Source organism: Vanellus vanellus (genome assembly GCF_965231255.1).
Source record: "Vanellus vanellus genome assembly, chromosome: 3".
NCBI classification, from domain to species: domain Eukaryota; kingdom Metazoa; phylum Chordata; class Aves; order Charadriiformes; family Charadriidae; genus Vanellus; species Vanellus vanellus.
In genome coordinates, this window is record NC_138907.1 from 499,944 (window position 1) to 525,352 (window position 25,409).

At 43.3% G+C, this 25,409-nt stretch overlaps 1 protein-coding gene across 3 annotated transcripts in view; it reads right to left on the reverse strand.

The window, feature by feature from the left end:
• Positions 1-25,409, reverse strand: part of ATL2 (atlastin GTPase 2) — a gene marked incomplete at its 5' end in the record, with an annotated part of 39,302 nt that overhangs the window by 2,327 nt on the left and 11,566 nt on the right. For 2 of the 3 annotated variants that reach the window (XM_082480381.1, XM_082480380.1), the window contains 11 exons: positions 1,311-1,742; positions 4,365-4,436; positions 5,954-6,010; positions 8,191-8,318; positions 9,186-9,324; positions 9,601-9,693; positions 10,379-10,435; positions 12,542-12,592; positions 13,715-13,819; positions 15,085-15,219; positions 20,190-20,470. In XM_082480381.1, coding sequence (XP_082336507.1) covers positions 1,311-1,742; positions 4,365-4,436; positions 5,954-6,010; positions 8,191-8,318; positions 9,186-9,324; positions 9,601-9,693; positions 10,379-10,435; positions 12,542-12,592; positions 13,715-13,819; positions 15,085-15,219; positions 20,190-20,470 — 1,550 coding nt within the window. The remainder of the gene's footprint in view (positions 1-1,310; positions 1,743-4,364; positions 4,437-5,953; positions 6,011-8,190; positions 8,319-9,185; positions 9,325-9,600; positions 9,694-10,378; positions 10,436-12,541; positions 12,593-13,714; positions 13,820-15,084; positions 15,220-20,189; positions 20,471-25,409) is intronic. The other variant, XM_082480379.1, reaches the window with a different exon arrangement.

Below are 25,409 nucleotides of genomic sequence, written 5' to 3' on the forward strand. Positions count from 1 at the left end.
AAAAAAAAAAAAAAATCAATTTAAAGAACACTGTATATAATCAAAGTGATTCAGACAGGACCCGTCAGGGCATTGGAGATTACCAGCGATGCACAACTGGAGCAACACCAGCAGCAAGCTCTTTGGGACGCCACCTTCCTCTAGCCCACAAAAGGCAAGCAGGAGCCAAGTTCTCCCCAGTGCAGGGAAGGTCAGCAGGCGAATCGAGCCTTAGGTGCTGTAGGTAGCCTACGGCAGCAACTGCGCTCGGCCACTACCACGCATCGAACCCACACCTTCCGCCTCCCTTGCGGTGCTCTTCAGCTCCAGACCCCAAAGCAAGAAGCTCCGGTGGTACAGGAGAGCCTCCGTTTGAACCACTAGGTAGGGTTGCAACTCAAGATTTAGCACCCCGATGCTCATTTCCCTCCTAGTATTATTTTTTCCACTCTAGCATAACTCCTAACCTTACCTGGTTGCTCAGACAGGTCTAGTGTGCCACTGCCTACGATGAGCCTGGAACAGTCATTTTTCAGACACAGACGACAGCCTCCGTATTGAAGGCTGCAGTTAGTTATTTAGAATCACAGAATCATAGAATGGTTTAGGTTGGAAGGGACCTTAAAGATCATCTCGTTCCAACCCCCTGCCCTGGCCCCATCCAACCTGGCCTCGAACCCCTCCAGGGAAGGGGCAGCCACAGCCTCTCTGGGCCATTTGTTCCAGTGTCTCACCACCCTCAGAGTGAACAATTTCTTCCTAATAACTCATCTAAATCTCCCCTCTTCCAGTTTGAAGCCATCACCCCTCATCCTATCACTGCACGCCCTTGTAAAAAGTCCCTCTCCAGCTTTCTTGTAGGCCCCCTTCAGATACCGGTAGCTGCAAGTTCTAATTAGCCCTCCAGTGTCACACCATCAGGGGAGGTGAGGGAGGGCAGTGGTGTTTCACCTTCCCTATTTCTTGCACCACCTGAAATATTTTATCCACCACCTCCATAAGGCAAGTTTATCACTTTCAACCTACCCTTAAAAGCAGAATTCCTCACTCTGAAAGAGTAACAAGATCTTTAAAGGGTCCCCCCACTCTTCACTGTTCAAACACCTAGCAAGGCTCGTGCAGTCTTACTTCAAGTAACTTTTTTTTTGTAATATCCTAATCTTGTTTAACATTCTCACTGAAGAGAGCAGTCGCACTTCTGAGCTGATTTTCCCTCAGCAGCATTAGCATTCTCCATTAGGTCTAGACCAGCTTTTCACTCACAGCACTGAACAGAAACTGATATGTCCGCTCAAAGAAAGGAAGATTTTGCATTAAAAACAAATACCAACCTGTTCCCATATAGCTTCGGCGATCTGATCGATGGCTGTTCCAACTTCTCTGAATTCCCCAGAGTACTTAACGTACGCCCAAGTACAAAAGGATATAAGAGCCATCCCCAGCACGAGATTACACAGGGTAGCTATGGAGTTCATACCAAGGAACCCAGTCAGTCCTGAGGTTATATACATGGCAAACATGACTGCAAATAGAGTGGCAGGGGTACGAGCAGCATAAAAGATGTTTTTGCCATCGTTGTGCTTCACAAAGTTTGCATAGATCTCGTCGATTTCCACTTCAAGCTGTTCCTGGTAGCGCCGACAGAACTCCTCCCCTCCCATCTTCTTCACCGAGCGGAACTGCCTGACAGCCGACTCTCTGAAATCCTGGTGCTTCCGCTCGAGGTCCGATGGGGCAATGTAAGGCTTATCTCCCCCACAAACCTGTTAGAGCAATCAGAGACGAGGTCATCACACCCTGAGTATCTTTTGCCCTACAGAAAGCAAACCGGCTCCTCACTGCCCCCCTCCGACGCCAGCAGCAGACTACCTCCTGCAGCCCTCTTGGCTCAAGCCCTGGAGACCCGTCTCAAGCAAAGCATGAGCGGCAGAGCCAGAGCCTCACCCGTCTTATCACATCCGGAGCTATAGCACAGGACTGAGCTCAACTGTTCCCTGTGGGCAGGCCCAGAAGGGCAGGACATCAGCCACACGTACATTCCCGTTATGATCGGGTGAAATAAAGGAACACCAGGAGGCAGAGAAGGCTTGGCTTGAGGAAGGTTAAGGAGAACTCCGAAGGCCACAAGCCCTCCCCCTCAGCTTTTTACTCCTGGACACGCATCTCGGCGAGACGGTCAGGGCAGAACTTGGACAAACAGGGTCAATTTTGCCCACCCGACAAGTTTATTCCTGTTCATTGCTGCCACTAGCAGGCACCACAGAACTTACCAAGTGACAGGAATGAACAAGAACTAGCTGCTGACATCTGTAGCCTGTTCTTCCCTAGACTGTCCTCTAGGCTCGGTTCTGATCAACTTGTGAGAGCACGTTTCTGCTGAAGGGATGAGACCATGGACTCGGATACCCACCATGTGGACGCCCACCATCTTCCTCTCCCTGAATCAGCACGGGTATGAAAATGGTTTGCCTCCAAGGACTTCTACTCTGACTTCTAACCTGACTGATTTCTGACCTCTCGAGAACTACGGTTAGAGATTACCTAAGCCATCAGAGACATACAGATGGCAGATCAGCTCCAACTCCTCCAGGCCTGCACAGTCAGCTCACGTCTAAAAACTGAAGATTCTTTCCACGCGATGTCAAACCACCACCTTCCCTCTCCTGCCTCCAGGCAGGCTTATCGCAGCGCTTGTCATCTCATGTCTGGAGCGCAGCAACAACTTTAACTTTCTCCTGCTGCTATCCCTTCAGCAGCGCTTTCTCAGAGTACCGCATCCCCCGTCTGCCTCACAAGACGCACGGCTTCACTGGCTGGCTGCACGGCAAACCTCACTGGAGAGATCCCCCCGCCCTGCTTTGCCCCTTGCTCAAGTTTAACAAGCACCTTTCTGCTTTTTCCCTACTGAAGTCCTCCACATCTGGCCAAACTCTCCCTGGAAAATGGCTACCGGACTCATCCTCCAAAATGGTGTTTTCACACCGCCCAGGGAGCATTAAACACTAGGAGCTGCTGCTGCATCGAGCCCACCGCGCAAATAACTGCCACTGTTTTCTTATAGTCGGTGTGGCTGCGCCTGTTGTTCCCTACACTTACATTAGGGGACAGTATTTTGGTTACGCACACTCAGGAAAGGAGGGCTCTGGTTCAGGAGGAGAACTCGGAAGCTACAGTAAGAACTATCTTTACATAATCCAGTCTTAAATCCAAAGAGTTGCTACTTCTATTCCTAAAAATAGAAGTTTCAGAGCTGTGTCACCTTACGAACATCATCTGAGACATCTGGATAAAAAAACAACTCAAAAGACATTTGTGCGTATCTCACAGGGATATAAAAATACACAGTACTGGGGAACATTACTATGGAAACAAAGTCTGTTTAAGAGAACATCTGTTCCTGTTTATTCCTTGCCCCAAGTAAGGAACCTTACAACTACAGTATCTCAACAGCCATCGAGGAGTCAAGGTAGGAAGGCAGACTCAGCATTTATTATAAACAAACTTTTACTATTTCAAGAGATTTTCCAAAACGGAAACGAACACAAGAAAGAGTCCCCCTACACCAGCAGAGCATCTCAAAACCAACTGCTAACAACTGGAACTGGCTAGTCTGCCACTAGCATTAGGCCTTACTCTAATTTCAAAATGGAAAGCTACTGCAGCGATTAAGACCAGAATTAGCCTCATTAATGGGGAGCTATGTTTGCAGCATGCTAGCACGCCTACTGGTCTTTCACAATAAGCATAGTCCTGTTAAAGCTTTAAGAGACATGTCATTGATTTCAGCATTTCCTACGATAAAACCTTGCACAACACTACACTGAAGTACAAAGTCCATCCAGATATTCAGTTTGGAGTGGCATAAAGTCACTATCTCCAAGAGAAGCACAAGTAGGTAATTACACATACAGCTTTTTCAGACGAGATAATTCTTCTGTTTCAAGGGGGTTTTTAAAACTTTGGAATAATTTTAATCCTTGCACTTTACAGCTAGTGAATGACCACGATTCAGACGCATGAGATTATACAGTACTAGAACTCTACCCTTGCGTGACCCTGGCCCACCAAATGTCTCCTCACCTGTTTGCCCGTTTCACGTCACGGGATTTTAAGATGTCTGTCAAGAGCAGCAGGGGGAACTAACAGGTGGTACCTTAAACATGCCCATTCCCATACCTCCCCCCAGCAATTTCTGTCTCAAAGAATCCTGGTTTTGCTGCATCAGACATGGAACCTCAGAGCAGAGTGCAGAAAACACACGAGGCCTGGCCCTAAGCTACTTGTTTTTTCCCCTCCATTAACACACTCGCAACCAACGGCGAGTACAACATTAAAACTGAAGGCCTGTATTTACATGTAGGCAATTAGAAGTTGTGTCATCATACCTGCTCCATGCCTTTACTGTACAAGTCTTTTGCTCCTGCCACAGCTGCAAGATTGTTCGCCTCAGCTGTTGCCTAGAAAACATCGAGCACTGTGTTTATCATCACAGCATTACCAGCAAGTTACACACATGTCGTTACACCCCCCAACATACCCCCACAGCCTCCAAAGCTTCAGTTCGCCAGGAAAATGGCCCACCAGACCAGGAAGGTTAGCGATAGACATCAAAATAGATTACTGACTAGGAAAATATTTTCTTCAGCTTTCTAGCACAGCTGCAGACAAACTCCCATGCTCTTGTCCGGGCTTTTCATCATGACCAATCTCTGCTGAATGATCTATTGTTAATAAGCAAATAAGGCTCACTGAACTATTAAATGTTAATCCTGATCCACCGCAACCTATTTGGGTTCAAGTTATGCCAGGTGAGGTTTAGACTGGGTATTCGGAAAAATTTTTTCACTGAAAGGGTTATTAAACATTGGAAGAGGCTGCCCAGGGAGGGGGTGGATTCGCCATCCCTGGAGGTGTTTAAAAAAAAGGGTAGATGTGGTACTTGGGGACATGGTTTAGAAGTGGTTTTGTCAGGGTAGGGTAGTGGTTGGACTTGATGATCTTAAAGGTCCCTTCCAACCTCAACAGTTTTATGATTCTATGATTCTACCTGTGATGAGAGCAGCAAGCTGGTATCATTTCTGCATTACATATGTGCAGTTTCAGTGTCAGAATTTAAAGACTGTTTTCAACCTGTGTCACGTCAGGGACAGTTATTCTAGTTAATGCTGCAAGATGTCATCTTCTGAATCTCCCAGTCACATTTATGGCATGCTACATAGAGGAAACAATAGCAGTCTGTTTCATTGAGATGAGTTTTCTGAACTCCCCCAAAAGTCTAAAGACTTGGTTCCTTGAGGGACAAGAAGACACCCAGAACAGTCATGTCTTAATGACGTGACAGAGGAAGCTTAAAAAACCCCAAAGTCTTACAAACACAAAATGGTTAAAACTGACCCTAAACCCTGCACTTTAGTGAAAGCTCTTCAGCCCGAACAACTCAAGGGTTCGCCACACAGCTTTATACAATCAGTTCGTGTTCAGATTGCTTTAAAGCTGATTACACCCTCCTTGGACCGACCCAGAAAAGAAACCTCAATGCAGTTATCCCATCTAACAAACTCACATACAGTAGCCCTACACTGCAAGACAGCATCGATAACTGCATTACTAAAGAATCATAGAATTGTCTAGGTTGGAAGGGACCTTTAAAATCCTCCTCCATTTTATCTGCTGCAGTCGACGCTAAAAGCCCTCTGAATACAGTCTGAAAGCTACTGGCAAAATAATAAGTTATGGGAAACACATGCTTAGAAGTTGAAGCAGCTCAAAAAAACCTAACCACCCAGATATACCCCTGCTCCATTTGGCAGACAGAACTGAGGGAAGACACAAACGTGTAACCCAAGCTACTCAGTTCAGGAGGTTTTCAAAGTACACAGCTCCTTCAAGAGCTACAGCTCTGTGTGCGGGAGCTTCAACTGCAAAAGCTTAAAGTACACAACATCTATCACATTATTTGAAAGAAAAATAATACCTGCAGCATAGATTTCGGATGAGGTAGCTCCTCTCCTTGATAGATTTTAATATAAGCCTAAATGGGAGAAAGAAAGAAAAAAGTTCTTTTTCCTAAACATTTATGATTGAGAAGGAGAGAAGAGGATGTTATAAAGATAGAGCTCAGAGATTATTTCTTTGTAATAATGCTAAATATTCAATTAAACAAATTTCTTCATCCAATGCTGGCATTCTCACATTTATCCCTAGTGCTTTAATCCTTTTCCTTTCCCGCCCGTTTGAGGCTGGGACCTAGCAGGGTAGCAGAGCACCTTGAGAACACGTGGCCACTATCTCAAGAAGCAACAGGCAGGTTTCTGCTCCCTCAAATACATAAAAAGGTCTTTGCTCGGCAGGGAATCTTCACCCCAAACAAACAAGCGAAGCTGACTGTCTCACACAGCCTTTCTGGCAAGAGGTCTGTCCAAACCGCCCCCCAGAGCTGGGAGAACCAGTATTTACATTTCCCCATAGGCCTTGCTCCCTTCGAGTGTGGGAGGGGAAAAAAAAGCAGATCAAAGAACTAATGCAGACAGAGCTGAGCTGCCAAAACGCTGCTGGAAGCCAAGCAGGCAGCCCATCCCTCTGTGCTCCACTCCACCAACCCTCAGGTACCCTTTCTTTCACCGGGGTTTCAGGAGGCTGGAAGAGAACATGGCCTTCACGTCTTCTCGTCCAGCCCACAAGATGGCCCGTGGCACGGCTCCTTGGGACAGATTAGCAGAGGTGGCACAGCGGGCAGCAGTAACCACTGTAGCACTTTGGACAAGCCGCACACAAGGCCACTCTCAGCCCCGTGGAGGTCGGGCAGCTACTCTTCTTCATGCTCCTACTGCTCGCTCCCCCGCCCCCCCCCCCCCGCTTGTCTACAAGCCTCTGCCCTGAGGATTTTTCTCTGTAAAGGAGGAGAGAACAAGGTTATCGGGGTCCCTATATACCCAATGCTCTAGGTTGTAGGACAACCTACAAAAAAAACGTATAGAGTTATACAGGACTCCGTTCCCTCGACACCCTCCTTGCTTCTGTAGCTAATTCCTCCAAGAAAAGCCCTCCAGTTTCCAACTCGGACTTCTCCACCTCAGCTTTAGATGCAGAGTCCCCAGGGAGCAGTCCCCTTTCATTGCATAACCGCGGTGTTTATGCGGCACCCTGCACGACTGCTCCCAGACTGGGTATGGGATGCAAATCCGGCAGCTTTCCAACACAGGAGGTTTTACACTCAAGTTTTTAGGGTGCAGTCCTTCCTCAACTGCTGTCAAATGCGCACTACCTACAATGTATAGGATCAGGTCTTACTGGAGAAGAAAGCAGAACAAAAAGCAGCATGCAGCCGTGTAAATGCAGAACCTGGGCATTGATTGTTTTCGCTTGTCAGAACAGCCACAGCTTCTGCATCCCATATCACGTCTTTCCTTTATAAAGAAGAGTTACTTCATTTTAACAAGTGTTACAAAGTTCTAGTCTCAGATTCCTTCCATGCATAGCTTCTTTCTTAACATCTCCCCACCTCCGTTCTACCTTTAACATGCATGCTCAAAGGCAATAATGCAAAATTAACATCTTTAGGAATGAGTGCCACTTTCTCCTACCAAGCCAACTGTCTGAGTCATTCCAATTAAAAAAAAAAAAAAAAAAAAAGAGACCAATTCCTGGTGATGTGGGGATTATGTTATCGCATTTCTGCTGGTGTCACCACGATACCAAAACAGCTCAAGAGTTTAACAGCTGCAAGTATCATGCACAAACGTTTCAGAGCATACAGTGGTGCTGCACACGCAAGTGTTCAGGAAGCATCTTCCTTGCATGTTAAAAATCCAGAGGGGAGTATTTGAAATTTTCACTGCATACCTAGCAGTTCAAGAGCTGGTTTTCCATCTGTACAATCTACATGAGACACTTAAAAAAAATGAAAAAGCAAGATATCCAGACAAACTAGAATTCCAAAGTAGGAAAAAGTATTGAAGTGTTTCAGCCTATTTACAAACAAAGAAAAAAAGAAAGTCTCCACAATTTTGCCAATAGTAGCTTGCAAAGAGCTACACTGTTAGGAAGTTGTGTGCCAGTTCTGGAAAGTCAGAGTAATGAAATGAAAACAAAAGTGAGCTGATCAGCGAGTGTCAGCCTAGATATTTTAGCTTCTCTGGGAACAACACGCCCTAAAATTAGAATACTTTCTTTTAAGCCATTAACAGAAATAATTAGTGTGAGTTTGCTTACCTTGAAGTATTCTACAAGATCTCTACAGGTCACCTTGGATCCACTAATCTCTTTTTCTACTAAGTTTTCGGGGGCAAGCAGTAATGGTACCAAATTCCGCAGTTCTTTCTTAAAATCCTCATCTATATCTAGTAAAATTCAAACAATTTCAGGGGGGAAAAAAAAAAAAAAAAAAAGTGGTTAGTTTTCTTTCCAGTCTTACATTTCCTAAAGGAACACTGATAACCCATGAGCTTTCAAAATCCGTGGCATCACAACTCTTGATTGTATTTTTAAGATATTTAAAGGCTTAAATACACAGTATAGCTTTAGTAAGTTCTACCTACTCTTTAATCTAAACTTCAGACTGAGAGAACAAGGTTCAATAGTCATAATATTTAAAATGCATTTCCCCAACTACACCAACACCTTATGCAATAATCCCACGGGTCTGTGCCCTCAGCACAGAAGCGGCTGGCACCCCAACTATCACAAACCCACTTTTTTTAAGCCTTTGACATTCTGATACGTTCCTTCTGTTGGGGGACAAGCAGCAATTGGAGGAATCCCTACTGCCTCTCAATTCTGCAGTAGCAGAAGCCTACAGCTTTTATTTTAAAGTCATTCTAGTGCTGACCTTTGGTTTAGCAAGTTCTTCGAGAAAAGCCTTTCAATTTTAGGAAAGTCTTCAATTTTATGAACCCTCCCGTCTGGAATCCTCAATTGTCTTTAGAATCCTTATTTAATGACCTTTAGGTATGTCTGAAGCTATCAGATTACAATCAACAGCTAAACATAAAGATATCCATTCCCTCTGCCCGCTTAACTCCTCTACCTTTAAATCACTGAAAAGAACACACAATGCACATTTCTAGATTCTGTGGTTTCACCTTTTAGCCCTACATTTTTCCAATCAAACATTTCAATAGCCAACCATTTCAGTGTTTAACTTCTATTATAAAAGAAAACAAACTCCGTGATCTGAATCAAGAAACACACAATGGAAAACTTCCTACCATTCAACCTTCCATCAAAATTTGGATTTGTTGCAACTTTAAGACCAGGGTGGGGCAACAGGAAACAGCCAAGATTACTGAAACAGGAGTGAATATGCTTCCTTACATTCTGTAGCTCTTCGTGTTGGTTTTGCTTTACCTAAAGAAAAAAAAAAAAGGCAGTGACAACTGCTAATAGTTTTGCAGTATTGCAATTAAGATTAAATATCAGCTTAAAAGCACACAAGTGTGTTTTAAGCTTTCATTCCTGAGCCTAAAAATGCCAAGTTCTAAACTCCAGAATTCCCCAAATGAGTGGGAACATCCCAAATGTATTTTATTAGCACAAAGAGTTAGCTCATCCTGCATCATTATCTTGACGGTAAGTTGTCACTTAAGTTACAAGACCACACTAGGATTGCTGGAGATAACTTACCTGCAATCTTTTCTCTAGGAACTTTTTTCCTCCTTCCAAGCCATACGCATGTTCATAAGGATAACTCCAATCTCTAATTAAGAACATTAGTGTCTGTAACAGGGAGAACAGCAGCAATGAATGGCTTGCATCATTCCTAAGGTCAAAAACTCTATCACACGTGATTATTTTAAGTAAAAAAATTTCTAATAAGCTTGGCTGCTCTAAAGGAAGGAGCCCTGTAGTTTTGTGGTGCAAGAGTTTGCTTGTTTAAAAAAAAAAAAAAAAGCCACAAAACCCCAACCAAACCCGCACACCAAACACAGAAATACAACAGACTCCTTATCTGAAAGGAAGTACCCAAGTGTCTCAAAAATGTCAGCAGTTTTGTGACTTTTAACACTGAAGCCAGTAACACTTCAAGTAAATGAAACACAACATGACCCTCCTCAATGCTGTTTCTCAGAGGCCACACAACCTTTACTCAGAACCACGTAGCACCACCAAAGATCAACCATATCTCAGAGTAATAAGGAGAAAGTTTCACGCTGCCCTCTTAAACATCTGCACATCACTTGACACTTTCATTCCTTTTATGCCTTATAACTCAGGCACAAAATGTGATCCTACTCCGCATTTTTCCGTTGAGTTTTTGCTAAGAAATGTGGCGATGGGAAAGGAAAATCAGTCTCGTAAAGAATAAGCTAGCTTCAGCCCAACTCATTTCTCTTCATCAATTATCCTGAGCTCAGTTTCTGCACATTGAATTGCTTAAGGTCCATTTAACAGATATAGTTACCTGAAACGGCTTTTGGTAAATTTCTTCCATAGCTAGTCTTCCATATTCTGTAAACAACTGGTAGAAAGAAGAATGTAAGGGTACCACACATAAAACATATTCTTCTGCTGTAAAGTATTCTATTCTATATAAATATTCTAGTCACTAGAAAACAAAGCATTTGATCTTAAATCCTATTATGGGTTGAGAATGGCCAACACACCTCAAGAACAAGTACACCAAGCCTCAGTAAAACTCAGGAAATCCTGATTTCCATTGGTTTCACAGTGCCATTCTGTAACTGTCAACGCGCCGTGCCTCTAAGTGGGTGGCCTGCAGGCTATTCTCAGAGGAAAGCTGGCTGTGTCTCTCAGCAAGCCAGTTTCCAACACTTGTTTCCCAGGCTAGGAAGGTAAGCCTGTCTAACATTTGCTCCTTACTTCCCACAAAAGATTTATTCCTGGAAGTCTCAAGGAACTTGGCTAGAGCCAACTCATCAGACAGTTAGATATAAGCCAAGTTCAGCAGCTTCCCAAATCTCTAATTCAGCCTGTGACCATAACTGATAATTGTTCTTTCCTTCCAGTATAAAGGCAAAGGTCGGCTCTCTTCCTTGCATTGCTTCCACCATCTTTAATACCAGCAGCAGCGTTCTTCACTGGACTGAGCGGGCCAGACAAGCCCCGAGAACATGGACTCTGCTTGCAGCCCTTGGCGGTCGAGAGGAAGGAAGCACCCCAGTACCCTCTAATACCAGGCAACTGTTCTTCTGCATTAAAACTAACTCCTGGAACAGCTCAGGTAAATTTCATGGCTGCATGGACAGTTCCCCTTGTGTTGATCCCAAGGGCATCTGAGAACTTATAAGACTAATTTAACACAAATTAACTCCCAAGCCCTTGTCACCCAGAGCAAAAGCAGCTCTGAAGCGGCCAAGCACCCATGAGACTGGCTCCCTTGATCCTGACTCCCTAGCCCACTCACTTCCCTGCTACACAGAAAAGGCAGCCAGAGACTACCAGTATTTGAGAACGAGACATTCCTATTATAACAAAAATTCAGAATTTCCTTCCCTCAGCCCATGATTCCTTGCTCCAACTTTTAAGTTTGTGGGTGTCCCCTACCCACTGCTTATGTTTATCACCCTTCTCTTCCCTCAAATCTCACCCTCCGATATAATAGAGATTGCACCGAGGCTATCAAAAAACTAAAGTCATGAGGAAAGTCTGGCTTTTGTATAATTAGTTAAGGCTTTTTTGTTGTTGTTGTTTGTAGCGCTTGGTTAGGGTTTTCTTTTTTTTTTGGGGGGGTGGGGGGTGGGGGTGGGGTGTGCTGGCCCAGCGATACAACTCTGTTAACTGAGAAGAGCATCACAAGACTATGTTTAGTTAGCGCTCTTCTACTTCCAGTATTGGCAGCCAGTCTTCTGCAGCACTGACCAAGGCAGAAGTCCTTTCAATCAGAAGACGCATAAAACAGTTTTAATCTGTGACAAGGTCACGGCCTGAGCAGAGGCAGGCATTTGTTAACACACAAGCTAGCCTTTAAAGCTACAGGTTTTAAGTTAAGCAGATAAGGTTCTTGCACCATTCATGTGAAGCCAGAATTCAGTGGCCTTTGACCACAACGTTCCATTAGAGGATGAAAACCCCACAGTAAAGAGAGGAAGATTCTTTTCGACTTTTGTTTCTAAGCAGAAATAAAATTCTGTGAAAGTTTCTCAGCTGAAAAACTAGAGAAGGCTTCAGGGTAGAAGATACTCTTTCTGACCTGACCCAAGCTCCCACATTTCTTTAGAAACCAGATATGAAATACCATCCATTTTCCCATTTCACCAAAAAAGGAGAAACATTGGAATTTTCTCATTAAATACTTCCATAAATCGTTTCCTTTCTCATCCTTCCGGGAATTTCAGAACTTATCATATAGAGAAGTGACTTGAGAAAGATAAGATTTAGCCAGATTAGGAGCCTGTGCTATTTTGGCACAGCAGAAGTATCGCAGCATCATGGAGTTGATGCAAATAGTGTTGTTATAGGCAGTACTAGTTTTAGCATCAGGTCAGCTGCAGTGTTTTATACGCAGTAGCAGGCAGCTCCCAAATCACAGTAACATTAAGTAGTAAGAATGTTCAAGAACAACATCAAGACTATCAGTTCAGAAGCAAACCCAGCATCTTCTTACCTGCAAATGTTGAAGGTCATCTTCCTGAATATTCTGGGACAAGTTGTATACCTGCAAGAGACAGTAAAAGAATTACAGTGTAACGTGAAACTGTTATCTAAAAGAGACTACATGAATTTAAGACATCTTGAGTATTTTTACTCCCACCAGAAAAGTCTAACTACCCAGAAGTCAGCAACTAGAAGGTATCATAGAATGCATCTCAAAAGTCACTTCCTCACACAGAGTGCTAGCGACAAAACCACTGCCGACTACACCAATCCTTCTTAGAAGAGCTTCTTTCCAAGGAAGCAACTCATAAAGGAATCTGAGAAGACTGCCGAATGCTTCAAATCACCACATAGGTGTGAGGATTGAGAAGGGTACGTCTGTTTTCCATCCTCAAGTTCAAGTGCCCTAGGCTTCAGTGGTCCAGCAGCTGCATCTCTGACACAGAAATGACTGGGTAGTTAGTTCGCCGGGTTTTTCTGCTTTCAAATCTTCCCAGAGAAATCTGATTTTATCCAGGGAGCTCATGACTGTTTCAATAGCACAAATACTGAACAGCAGTGAATTCAAAGATGCATCAATAACCCACAACTTATCCTAACCACAAGAAAAGAAACAAACAAAAAGTCAAACCAACCCACCAAAAACAACCCAACAGGGCAGAAGTAGTGTTCTACGTAATCCTGTTACTTTCACGTTGCAGCCTGTCTGAAGAAGTTCACTTGTCATCCCTCAAAAACCTGCTTGCTTTTGGCACGTTTCAGGCACAAGCTTAAAAGTAGTTTTGGGCACAGCACAAGAGAAGTGTTCGAAGTTTAACAGTAGCAGCAATTGTAAGTTTAGCTGATCATAGTGTAATTTCAACACAAACTGCATCTAAAGTCTTAAAAAAGATTTGGTAACACATCTGTACAGAAGTGGTTGCTACTCTGACATCTTTTTTCTTAGCGTTCCCCAGTTCAGCCAGCAATATAACTCAGCTTGGCCTTAGATAGCCTTGGTTCCACAGAGAAACTTATGTGGTATACTACACTGAAAATAAGACATTAAGTATGAAAGCTTCAATGATAGTTGGAGGAAGATATGCAGGTGATCTTTCAAAGCGTGGCTAGAGAGGTATTTTTTGCGTGTTCAGGACAGAGGGTTCCTACAACTGCCGTTATTCACCAGCACGGGTATTCTCACCTGGACAGAACTCGTCATGGTGCTCAGAGCAAAAACCGTTGCACAGTCTTTGATAGTGGATTGGCTATCAAAGGCACCTTGGGTATCCATGAGTAGTACAGCAACCTAGAGAGTTTTAAAGAGCAGCAATCGTTAACCAAATTGTTAATACTTTCAAACTCCAGCCCATTGGGATAAATTCTGTTTCAAATAGAGCAAGTCTCTGCCCCGTATCTACTTATTAACCCCCAGTCAGCCCTCTGCACTTTTAAGAATATACCTATCTTAAAATAATAATTTTTCATAAGAAAACAAGATAATTGATACTGACTGTCTGCTGGAATGACAAGGAATGAAGCGATCCTAATGATAAAAGCTCATCTGTCCAATTCCCATCTTTGGGATCTACTCCAATTCCCTTCTCTTTCAGTTAGAGGTGACTGATAAGCAAGAACAAGCAAGTGATTTGTCCTCAGAACACAAACAGATCCTTACAACTTAGCTGTCTTTTAGCCAGAGAACTGTTTGGTTAGCTGTTTGGTATTTTGTTAGAAATAGTTTTGGTTCAAAACTATTTCAAATTTGGAAATTTGAACTTCCTGCACTCCCCTAAGCCACTATGCGCTTAAAGATCAGTGTCCCGTATTAATTGGCCATCAGATGTTTCCTTTGCAAATGCAAAGGCTACAAAAGCTAAATAACCAAGAGCTTATGGTTCAGGAGAAGGTGAATAGCTCAAGATACACCACTAGTATTGTGGAGTAAATATTTATTAACAACATTAACACTTTGTTTCAGCATGAAGATAAACACCTACAACCAAACTTTGTAGTTAAACAGACTTAATTAAATAAGATGCATCAGCTTCGATTAGAATAGAGTTAGCACCTTTTATCCCACTATTAGACTTAGTCCTTTAAACTATAAACTTTAAACTACACGGAAGGATCAGCTTCCAGACACTGAAGCTGTTCCCAGTACGGACACCCATACATTGCATTTCACTAGAACACAGCTACAAGCCAGAACGCATTCTCACCTCCAAGAAAAACGGCGTTTGTTACAGAGCTGTTCTTATCACAGCATTTGTCTATATACAGTATTTACAGCCACTACAGTTTTACAGCACCCACAGGATAACCCACCCATCGGCCTGGACAGAGTAGACTTTGCCAAAACAAAGTACGCTCAGAATGGGACTGTTGTTGGAGATTGAACCTTACAACCCAGCAGGAAAATTCACGCTTGCACTGATTTAAGGTTTCCAAATGTTATACAGCTACTGAACACAAACACCGATGTTTGAACTGCCTCCGCGAGACCCAGAGCATTAGCGGTATACACACAGAGGCAAGAATCCTTGCATGCACCTGTTTAAGCCAAGCACTTACCTTTGTTCCATTGGGTTTATCAATGACAAACACTTCACTCCAAATCTGAATGCCGGTGGTTTCCCGTTCACATCCACCTCTCCATGTAAACCCTGTCAATGGCTCAGTGTTTCCACCTATCCAGCAAGGAGAATTCTACAAAACAAAAGGAGAAACATATTTAAAACCAAGGAGACAGCTTTCTTTTTTAACCTGCTATGTTTTAGCAGACTTCCACATTGTTCTCTCATTTTCCTCAGAGCTAATTGACAACACTACACAAAATATTAAACCACAGTGCTACTCTGCTGTGTTTCAAGGATCATCCGCAGAGAAGTGTTGTTCGGGTCTACTGTATTGCAGTGATCGCACAACTCCTCAGCCACTGAAGAGCCTATGTGCACAGCTTTCAAGTCACAAGCACTCAGAGCTAATGAGAACAGCTCCGTTTTGTCCATCAATGCCACTTCGCACTCATGCTCTTCTCCCACAGTTGGGAGAACTCAACTCAAACACAGTTGTAAATAGCACTTATTTTAACTACAAGAACGCCTAAACCTCTGCAAGGAACAAATAACCTGATCTTGACTTAATCCTCTCCCTTCCTCCTCACAAACAAGTCAACTGCTGAAACCAGCCAAGCATCTAAGCCCCTGCACTAGCAGAGGCCAGCACGAGACTCCCAGCGCCAGCCTGCGGAAGCCAAAGAGAACAGGCGAAGACCAGAAGATCTACAATCTGTACTTGTCACAGTCACAAAATACTCTGTGCTAAGCGATTAGGATTCAAGAAAAAAGGTCACATTAGGAGTTTGATACGTGTCAATCAATCCATCCATATTAAAATTCTGTTGGCACATTGCCCACTTTGGTAAAGGCCATCAGAGAGTCGAGTGCAGTTTGTAGCTAACACGTCTGGCCGATGGTACCATTACAAGGTCTTCGGGCCTCAAGGACAGGCTACACATGGAGCAGCAGCTCACACAGAAGAATCCAGCCATTATACTAGCACATTTAACCCAGAAACTTAGTTTACGTACTGGGCAAATAAGGAGCATGAACAGGCTCCCTGAGGAAGTTTCACTGCAATGGGTTTATATACACTGAAGTCCTACCAGTGAGGAGTGGCAGGCAGACAAAAGTTTAACTGATGAGGAGGCTTAGAGAAGAACCCTTATTACACAGGCCGGAACATAGCATGCTGGCAGAACAGAAAGAGACGTTTAATGAATTTGCCTCTGACTTCCCAGAGAAGATCACCAGCCAGGAAAGTGTGCTCTTTGAGAAGGTCAAAGGGGAGACTTCTCGATTCACTAGGCTACACTCACCACCTTGCTGACTCTGCCCTGGCAGTTTTCAGAAAAGAGCTCAAGACACATCTCTTCACATCGCAGAAAACAGCATGAGCACCCAGGGGCTGTACAGAATAGAAATACTCACTACAAATAAGTGAAACAGCTTATTTCTAAAGGGGGGAGAAACCCCTGGAGACATTCCTCACCCCTAGCAGCATGCAGAGCAATCCATAAAGAGGGAAAGGAAATCAAGCAGTTCTGCACCAGCATTCTTCCAAATGATAAGTGCACACCATTCGGCTCTGCTATTTGGATCAGATATGGCAAGATTAAATGAGATGAGCAGATAAAAAAAAATAATCAGAAAATGAATATAGGTCTGGAAGTGAAGAGAACCACAGCTCTTTACAGTTTGGTTGTTTGGGTTTTCTTCCTCTTTTGTTGGTTTTCTTTGGTTGGCTGTTTGGTTTTTTTTTTGGGGGGTGGGGGTGTGGGCGTTGTTTTGTCATGCACATACACCTCTAGCAGACAGACTAAGCAAAACCTGAACAGCTTTCCCTGTTATGCACCCACTTATGCATTCACTGACCACGCTAGCAATCAAGCTCCAGGCCTGCTTTGGGCTTCAGTACGCTCCAGGATACAGTTGCATGATGCTGAATTGTATTTTGCAGGTGTACGACAACAGATTGTAGCCTTCCACTTTTTCAAAAGGATGTGTTACATTATTCAACAATATGTTCCATTTTCCATGAGGGCGGTGAGCCCCTGGCGCAGGCTGCCCCCGAGAGGGGTTCAAGGCCGGGGTGGATGGGGCTGGGAGCAACCTGGGCTGGGGGGAGGTGGCCCTGCCCAGGGCAGGGGGGTGGGACTAGGTGATCTTTATGGTTCCTTCCAACCTAAACCATTCTATGATTTATCATTTATAAAAGAATACTTTTTCCCAGTTTGGTCCAGAAATTATCCCTATTTGTAGCAACTCGGACCAAAACTACACAAATATTTTGACGAGTCCCTCAATAAGCACTAGATATGGCCACATTTGATTTCAAATGCGATGCGTGTCACAGGAGACTTTGGTGTCTTAACAGGCACAACTTCAGCTGAAGCTGCTTCATCTTGTGGATGGACTTAAGCCTGTCTGACTCACCTTTACATCGGTTTGAAGCACTCTTAGCTTGTTACCTCTGTCTTTCCTTAGTTAAAACTCAGTATTTTAAACAGTGTCCATCCATCAAGTTGGCTTGAAAGATATGCAAGAGATGAGAAGAAGAAAAGACTACTTTGTTCCCACTTGAAATCAATTTATCAATTACAATTTTGTATCAGCCACCTAAAAGATAACCTCTCTAAATATATTCCACACCAAGGAAAGGACCAATGCAGCTTTATTTGCATAGTGCCACTAGTACAGAGCGCACCTTGCAGATTAATACAAGCTAAGAAGGTCATATCCCTGTAAAAAAGCTTTTAAATCTAAATTTACTAGTGTTACTGCACCCAACTCTTAATAAGGCTTAAACTGCAAGAAAGATCACAGGATCCTTGCAGCAGCTTGCCGAGTACACAGCTGCTGCTGGTTTGTGGCAGACTATTCAGTTCCATTTCAAACGGGTAATCATTACACTAAGTATCAGTGCCTGAAACAAGATGCCCATCTCCCTTAAGTTAGTGCCCAATCTTAGCCATGCCAAAATCCTACCTGTCACTTCAACCAGCACAAATGAGATTTTTAGAACAGTAACTTTTCATGTGACCTCCAGCTCTTGGTTTAAGACAAAAAAAAAAAAAAAAAAAGGGATTCTGAAGTATCTTGGCACATTTTTCATCGTGCACATTAATATTCAGTGGAGGATATCCCTAAGTTGCTTGATCAGTGTACGAACTGAATGCAGACACTTTAGTATTATGTGCAGGATCCAATATTTAGTTCATAGAAAATACAGACTTGTAATTAAGCCTGACTGAAGATGGGAGCGGTCAGACTAAAAAGAGTACTACAAAACTATACCAAAGCCTCCGCTCCTGTACTGCAAGGAGCCTAGAGGATACCATTTGCCTTTATACAATTCAGCAGTGCTCAAAAGAGGCGGCGTTGCACTTATCTCCTCCTCCTCCCCAACTCCCATCAATGAGTTTGCAGCAGCTCTGATGCTCGTCAAACTCTTTCCCTAAGCCAGTTTACGTCACTGAGCTGGCAGGAAAACAATTCGGCAAAGTGCAGTGTCTTCTGACGCACCGGTGAGTTGGATCAGCTCAGTTAAGGGGCCGCAAGTGTTACAGCTTCAGAATGCAAATACCTAGCTGGCAGCAGCACATGGAGAGCAAGCCCTCCCTGCTTCGGGCAAGAGACAGTTGTTACAGTAGACGGCCGAGTTTGTCTTCATCTTTAGTTTAAGTGAAACAAACAGTATTTTGAAGGACACCTATAGAAAACTGAAGTGATTGCACAATAAAGAGAACAGAGAGGCACAATATTACACAAGGCTGAAAGAGTATTTCAATCCATTTTGCTTTATGACCTTTTGTTTTATTTCACCATCTGAAAGTATTTGCTTAAAGCTCACCCCTTCTATTTGTGGAAAGAACTAACGATACCTCTACTCAGCCACCATCTATAGCTCGTATTGCTACATTTCTTGGGAGTTTGGGGTTGTTGTTTATGGTTTGTTTGGGTTTGTTTTTTTTTTTTTCTTTTTAATATAAACAGGACACTAGAGAGCATTTATACACACACAATAGGCCACCCACTGAACCTTTCATTCCTCCCTAGGTTAAAAGAGTCTCAAGAAGTTGGGAGCACCAGCTTGCTACTCTGTATTCCTCCAACCATATCCTCAGTGTCTTTCTTACAGAGCTCTTGACAAATCAGTGAGAGGAATTCAATAGCAGGCACTACTGGGAGTGAGAGAAAGGAAGTCTTCATCTGCCAACTACCAGCAGCTTCTCTGCAATATTCCCACATTTCCAGTAACAGCAGGATTCATCGTGATTTCTCCTCAAGCCAGCTAACACAAAGGTAAAATAGATGTAGTTGTGGTTAGTTTCTGCTACCATGAATTCCAACTCCAAAGAACAGTGACCGAAAAAGGAATCCCTTCTGGATTGGGGTTTTCTTTTGCCTCCAAGAGCTTTAAAAAGCAACAAAACACTGAATTGTCAATATTCACTATTAAAAGAAACACACTACAACCTGTGACAGGATGTGTATGTTCACAGAAGACCCGACCCCATCTTCTCTGTATCAGCCCAAGAGTTCAAAGTATAGTAGACACAAGACAACACCAGCCAAAAGCTACAAGCTAAGAGAAGTAGTTAAATTTTGGATCAGGCATTCATTAACCAATGACTTAAAGATTATGTTGTGACACATTCCAAGCAGGAAACCACAAGCCTTCTCCCCTTTCCCCTACCTCAGATTTAAGCAGATTTAGTCCTCCAATAGCCACCTAACAAGACTCTTCTTTTTGCAGCAACGGGTAAGCTAGTTCTACAATAGTTCAGGAGATCAAGTCAAAGCAAGATTCCTCCAAGCCACCACTTGGATCAGCCCTTCCCCAAAGCTCAACTAGAAAACCCATTGCACTCCCTCATTCAAGTTCTTCTCATTACCACTTACATCGGGACACCAATAAGTTGCCTTGATAACTGCAGGAGAATTCATATTGAAAGACTGTCACTTAAATACACTTCACAGAGTAGAAACAGAGTGGCTGGCTTCCCCACCTCCCCAATGAGTAAGACAAATTTGTCCTCAAATCAACAAATACAAAGGTAAATTACTAAAATAACAAACTACTTTTCTCCTGCAGGGAAAATCCAAATTACTCACCCTGTTATACATGTATCTAAGCATGAAGTCCAGCAGAAAAGATTTTCCTTTGCGGAAAGCTCCTGCTACAGACACAACTACTATGTTAAGATCTTTGATGTGTTCCTGAAGCAAGATTTTTTCCAATGCTGCTTCATCTAATTCAAAGTTATGGTCATCTTCATGAGCAAGAACAATCTGTATGGGGCGTGGCTTATCCAAATCCACCTCGTCATCTGAGTCGGGCAGGGCATCCGAGTCAGGTAGGGCATCCTCCTCCTCTTCTTCTTCATAAAGCTTACCTGCAAATTGACAGGTTACAAGACATTAGTAAGTCAGAGCTTAGGACACTAGACATTTCTTTGAAGTGAAGCCTTGAGCTGGGCTTTCATTCCCAGCAGCAAGGGTGGCGTTCTTGGGAATGCACACATGCAGACAGCGAGATAAACAGCAGCTCCCTGTCCTTTTTCATCAGCTTTGCATATAGTCTACATTTCAGGTCTTCAGCATTCTCTGTGTTTTAAGAAATCACAAAAGACAACTGGCTTTCAGCATCAAAATCCCTTTTAAAGGATTCTTAAGTATAACTTCTATTAAAAATTAAGGGCGTTTTCTCTCTTATCTGGAAAAAATTAATTAGTTTAAAATAAGATCCAAGAAGGACCAAAAAAAGTCATTTTTTGATCACCACCTTCTTATACAATAAGGAAAAAAAAAAAGAAAAATGAATCAATGTTTTCTTTGAGTTTTGCTTACCAACACGTACAAGCAAGACCATTGATCTAGTATGTAACCCCAGGATTACATACATCAGCAGATAACTAAGTTCCTCTCTAATTCCACCACATTCCACCCATTTCAATTCTCACTACAGCAAAGACTTCAGAGTGCCTGTTCACTGCTTGCAAGAGGATAAACCCCGAGCACGTGAGAGGCCTCACGCTTCTGGGATAAGAAAAACAAAAAATCCACTGAATTAGTTTCTGGCTTCATTCTCTTCCTATGACAGGTTATAAAGCAAGATTTAGTAACAGTAATTACCAACTCCTTCAAAAAAAGTTAAGAGAATGTTTTTATATACAGTTTAAGAATCAATACCCTTACAGTTCTTTCAGCTACTGGCTGATCCTGAAACACAGATGAGATTTAAGTTACCAATAAATGACAAATTCAGATAACAGCCCTTCAGATGTACAGCACAATAGTACCAATATCCTATTTTCCTGACTTCCAGAATTCTGGAGTTAATGAGTTAGAGGCCTAAACAAACCAAACAAACTGACCTGCCCAGGATGTTCAAGCACCACAACACTGAAGTTTGTCCCACAGCAGAAATGAACTCTACCACTGGCCTCATTCCACTTTTTCTAGCAAGCATCTGGGAGCAGTTTTGTGCTTAGAGAATTGCCTCCAACTCCAGATTTACATTTTGATATCAGAACCTCATATGTACAAACCTGACCGAGGCACCTTCCTAGGGTGATATTCCCAGATAAGTAACTGCTATGAATTTAATTACACTGGATGGCTGGTCACGCTTGCATTTCCAAGCATTGCTTTAATGAAGACCAAGAAGCAGCCATCTCCCGTTACTTGATGGATCGCGCGCAGGTAGGTTACCGGGCTGCCATGCTTCCTGGGGAAGCAGCCCAGAAGCAGTCTTCTCTTGCAGGATGCGTTATGAGGCTCCACGGAATGTACCACGGTTCCATTCCTTCATGGCAGGCCCTGCCAATACCCACAGCACCTGCCAAGTCATTCCTGCCAGACTTCACATCCTAGATACCATCCTCAGCAAAAGACTTCGGAACAGTGCTCCAACGCACGCTGTTTTGTGGATGTAATGAGACATTTGAGTTATTACCACGAACTTGAAAAACTGGTAACATGGTGACCCTGGAGGTTTTCCAGCAGCTGTCTCTCTAGCCCGTTCTGACAACATTTCACATCATTGCAAATCAGAGAGGACGTTTCCATTTCCAAGTATCGAATCTGTGCTGCCTCAAATGCCAGTGGCACTAAATCTTAAAAGAAGAAAATTGGTTTCAATGGATTAAACTAGTACTTGGTTTGAAAAGGAAGTAACTGGAATGCTAATATCCTAGACAGCTAGACCTGAATTCCAATGCTATCCAAGTGGGTGTGCTAAACAGCCCCTGGCATCACCCTAACTCAAACTGCTTGACAAAGCAGGCCAAAAAACTCAATTGCACCAGCAGGCCTGAAAACTAGAAGGGGTAACTTTAAAAAGAAAAGCTGCCAACAGGACACCAAACCATACAAACTAAATCGACACAATATAGGTCACCACTTCAGAAGAAAAAAAAACCTCTCACCTCTGGCCTAGAGCTTTTGTATTCCCAGAAATTAAACAAGCCCTCTTTTTTTAAAAAGAAAAAGTTTACAAAACGGCTTTTGCCCCATACAGATAGCATCATTTGTAGGCCAGGAAACAGCCCAGGTGAGGTATGAAGATTTTGACAGTCAGAAAGAAAGCCTTCAGCATCACAGCCTAGAAGCATAAAGGGAATAATTCTATTGATAAAAGCGTTATGATTAGATACCTCCAAGAAGAGACACCTGTGTTTTAGCAAACAGATATTCACACAATGTATGAAAACCTCTGCTTCTACATATTCCCCAAGCAACAGGTTTGACTTGATTACTTAAAACAGCCTTATATTCTTTTATTTAAACTCATACTTCACTTCAGCTGAAGTAAGGTATCAGTTTTGTAAACTAAGGTAGACTGTAAAATAGTCTGAAGCGACATCTGCAACTTCTCTTTGTTCACCTGGAGCCTGAATTAACCACCTTTTCCTACCTGGAAGTCATCAGAACCGTAAGAGACCTCAAAGCATGAGCTGTAGCAGCATCATTCCGCCAGTGCTGAGCACAGCCACCCAAAGCCTCTTCAAGCCAAGCAGCTTTCTGAACAAGCAAGTAGAGTGGTCTTTTATCATTAGTTATTTCTAAACAAGCAGATTCTCCCTATCGCAAGTAGATAGTACTATCAAGAGCTTACACACAATATGGCCATTAAAAGCTTCTAACATGTTGTTCATAGTATCCTGCGCCCCTGAAGCTCACTTAGCTCAGAGGGGACCGGAGAGAAGATCCATCTTCGGCCATATTGAATTCCTATGAGATTTCACTTACCAGCAGAAATCACAAAGTCAAGTCCAGAGCATCAAGTTGGGCTTTGGTTTTTTGTTTGTTTTGGGTTGGGTTGGGTTGTTGGGTTGGTTTTTTTTTTGGACTAGCCAGCCTAATATATCTGAAAGCTCCCAACCTGTCTACAGAAAAGACCGCCATTGCCATGAATCAAGTACTTTAGAGGGTGGAGAACTACAGTGTTGACAGCTGTGAAGGAAACCTGATCCATCCAGAAGAGCTGGTTTGATAACTTCATGCTTGAGTTAGAGTGCACCCTTCCCTTCAAAAGATTTTGAACTAGTAAGCAGTTACCAGTACAGACATTGCACAAGTTGAGCACATTAACTGTAGAACAAGTGCTACTGCTTGTCCCAGCAGCATAATCAGCATATGCTAACCTGTTCCGTGCTCCTAGGCAGAACTCACCACCGTTTTGGTCCTCTATACTACCTTCTGGCTGCTTACCCTGTTACTGAGGCAGCACTGGAGTACTTTGGAAGCTCTTCTAGAAGGCTTTGGCATCCTGGGCAGAAGGATCACATTCCACTTCAAGAACTACTTTCAGAGCAGTCTCTCAAAACAATGGTCAGGACAAGAAGTCCCACTTCACAGTCCAGTTTTCTGCAAAAGCACTGTAGTAAGTTCTGTAAGCAGTTCATAAAATAAGTGTGCTGATACTACTGTCAAGTCAAGTTGGGCCAGGAGTTAATGAAATTCAGAACATGAAGCCCTACTCCTTACTTCCTTCTCCCTTTCCTCACCTGCCCCAGCATGGTCATAGCGTGCTATTTGAAACTCAGCATTTAAGTGGATTTGTCCTAAAGCCCAGTCTAAGGACCACAAACTGCTCTGAATTCTTGCAATAGTCCCAGCAAATCAAGTACAGGAATGGATGAGGACTAACTTTAGAAGAGGTGGCATTCACAGAACGACCATCCCTACACCAAAGCATTTCTAGCCAACCGGACAGTAATTTGGACTTGCAAAGCTGACGGCAGCCTCCCTATATAGGTGGCTGTGACAACACACTCAGTACTGCTACAGAGGCAACCAAAGCAACAGACTTCTGTTGTTTCAGGGTTTTTGGGTTTTATAGTGTCTCTTAACACATAGAGAAGTCCAGTTCCATCCCAGTTAGGGGGTTACGGACCCAGCACATCCACCCCATACATTCACACTCAGAGTGGTTGTTTCAGCGGCATGGCTGGTGGCTCCTTGTACCACACCAGGAACAGACAGGTAACACCGCCTCCTGCCACAGCACTAAAGACAGGCTGGTAGATCCATCCAACTCACTCAGGGGGTTGGTCTCAACGCTGTTGGCAATCCCCATGTGCACAGAAGACTGAGCCACAGGCATTTAGTACACACAGAAAAGCTCTCATCTGTCAAAGCACATAGCACGAGAGCTTGCAGCATAGTGTCCAGAAAGCCATAGCTATGTTTGTCTTCCCCCCCCCCAAGACGTTCATCTGACCTTTGAAGCTTCTGTACTACTGAACTAACATACCCCAGACTGCAGTCATATCTACCACTCTGGCTGGAGCTGATGCAAAAAGATCATCAACTGGACTTGCCCCTGAAGTCTGTCATCCACTCAGGCCTATTACTAAGGCTGTTCACTAATCACTCCCCTGCTCCATTTCGGCTTCTTCCAACCAGAATCATTCAATTAGAGCACGTGAGCTAATGCGCAGTTCTGACCATGCGTAATCGCTTCCTAACCCAGGTCAAACAGGCTAGGAGATACAAGAGAAGCAACACTGTACAGCAAGACACAGCAGCAGACAGACTTCAATGGAAGCAGATATAGCCAAGAAAAGATACACCACCCCGTTTCCCCTCTAAGCTCTTCACTCCATTCAGCAACAGCTACAGCAGGACTACTAATGACACTCACCAGCTAAGTATCCAGAACAAGCACCATTTGTTGAAAGGCTAAGCCAGATTTTGAGAACAGTAGCTTCTTGTGTATGTACAGACAATATTTCAACTGACCAAACTCAACTAAATAACCCATTTCTTAAAGTATGAGGTAAAATGAAAAGCTAATTCCTGCTTCCCCCAAGTACACAGCTAGCAGCT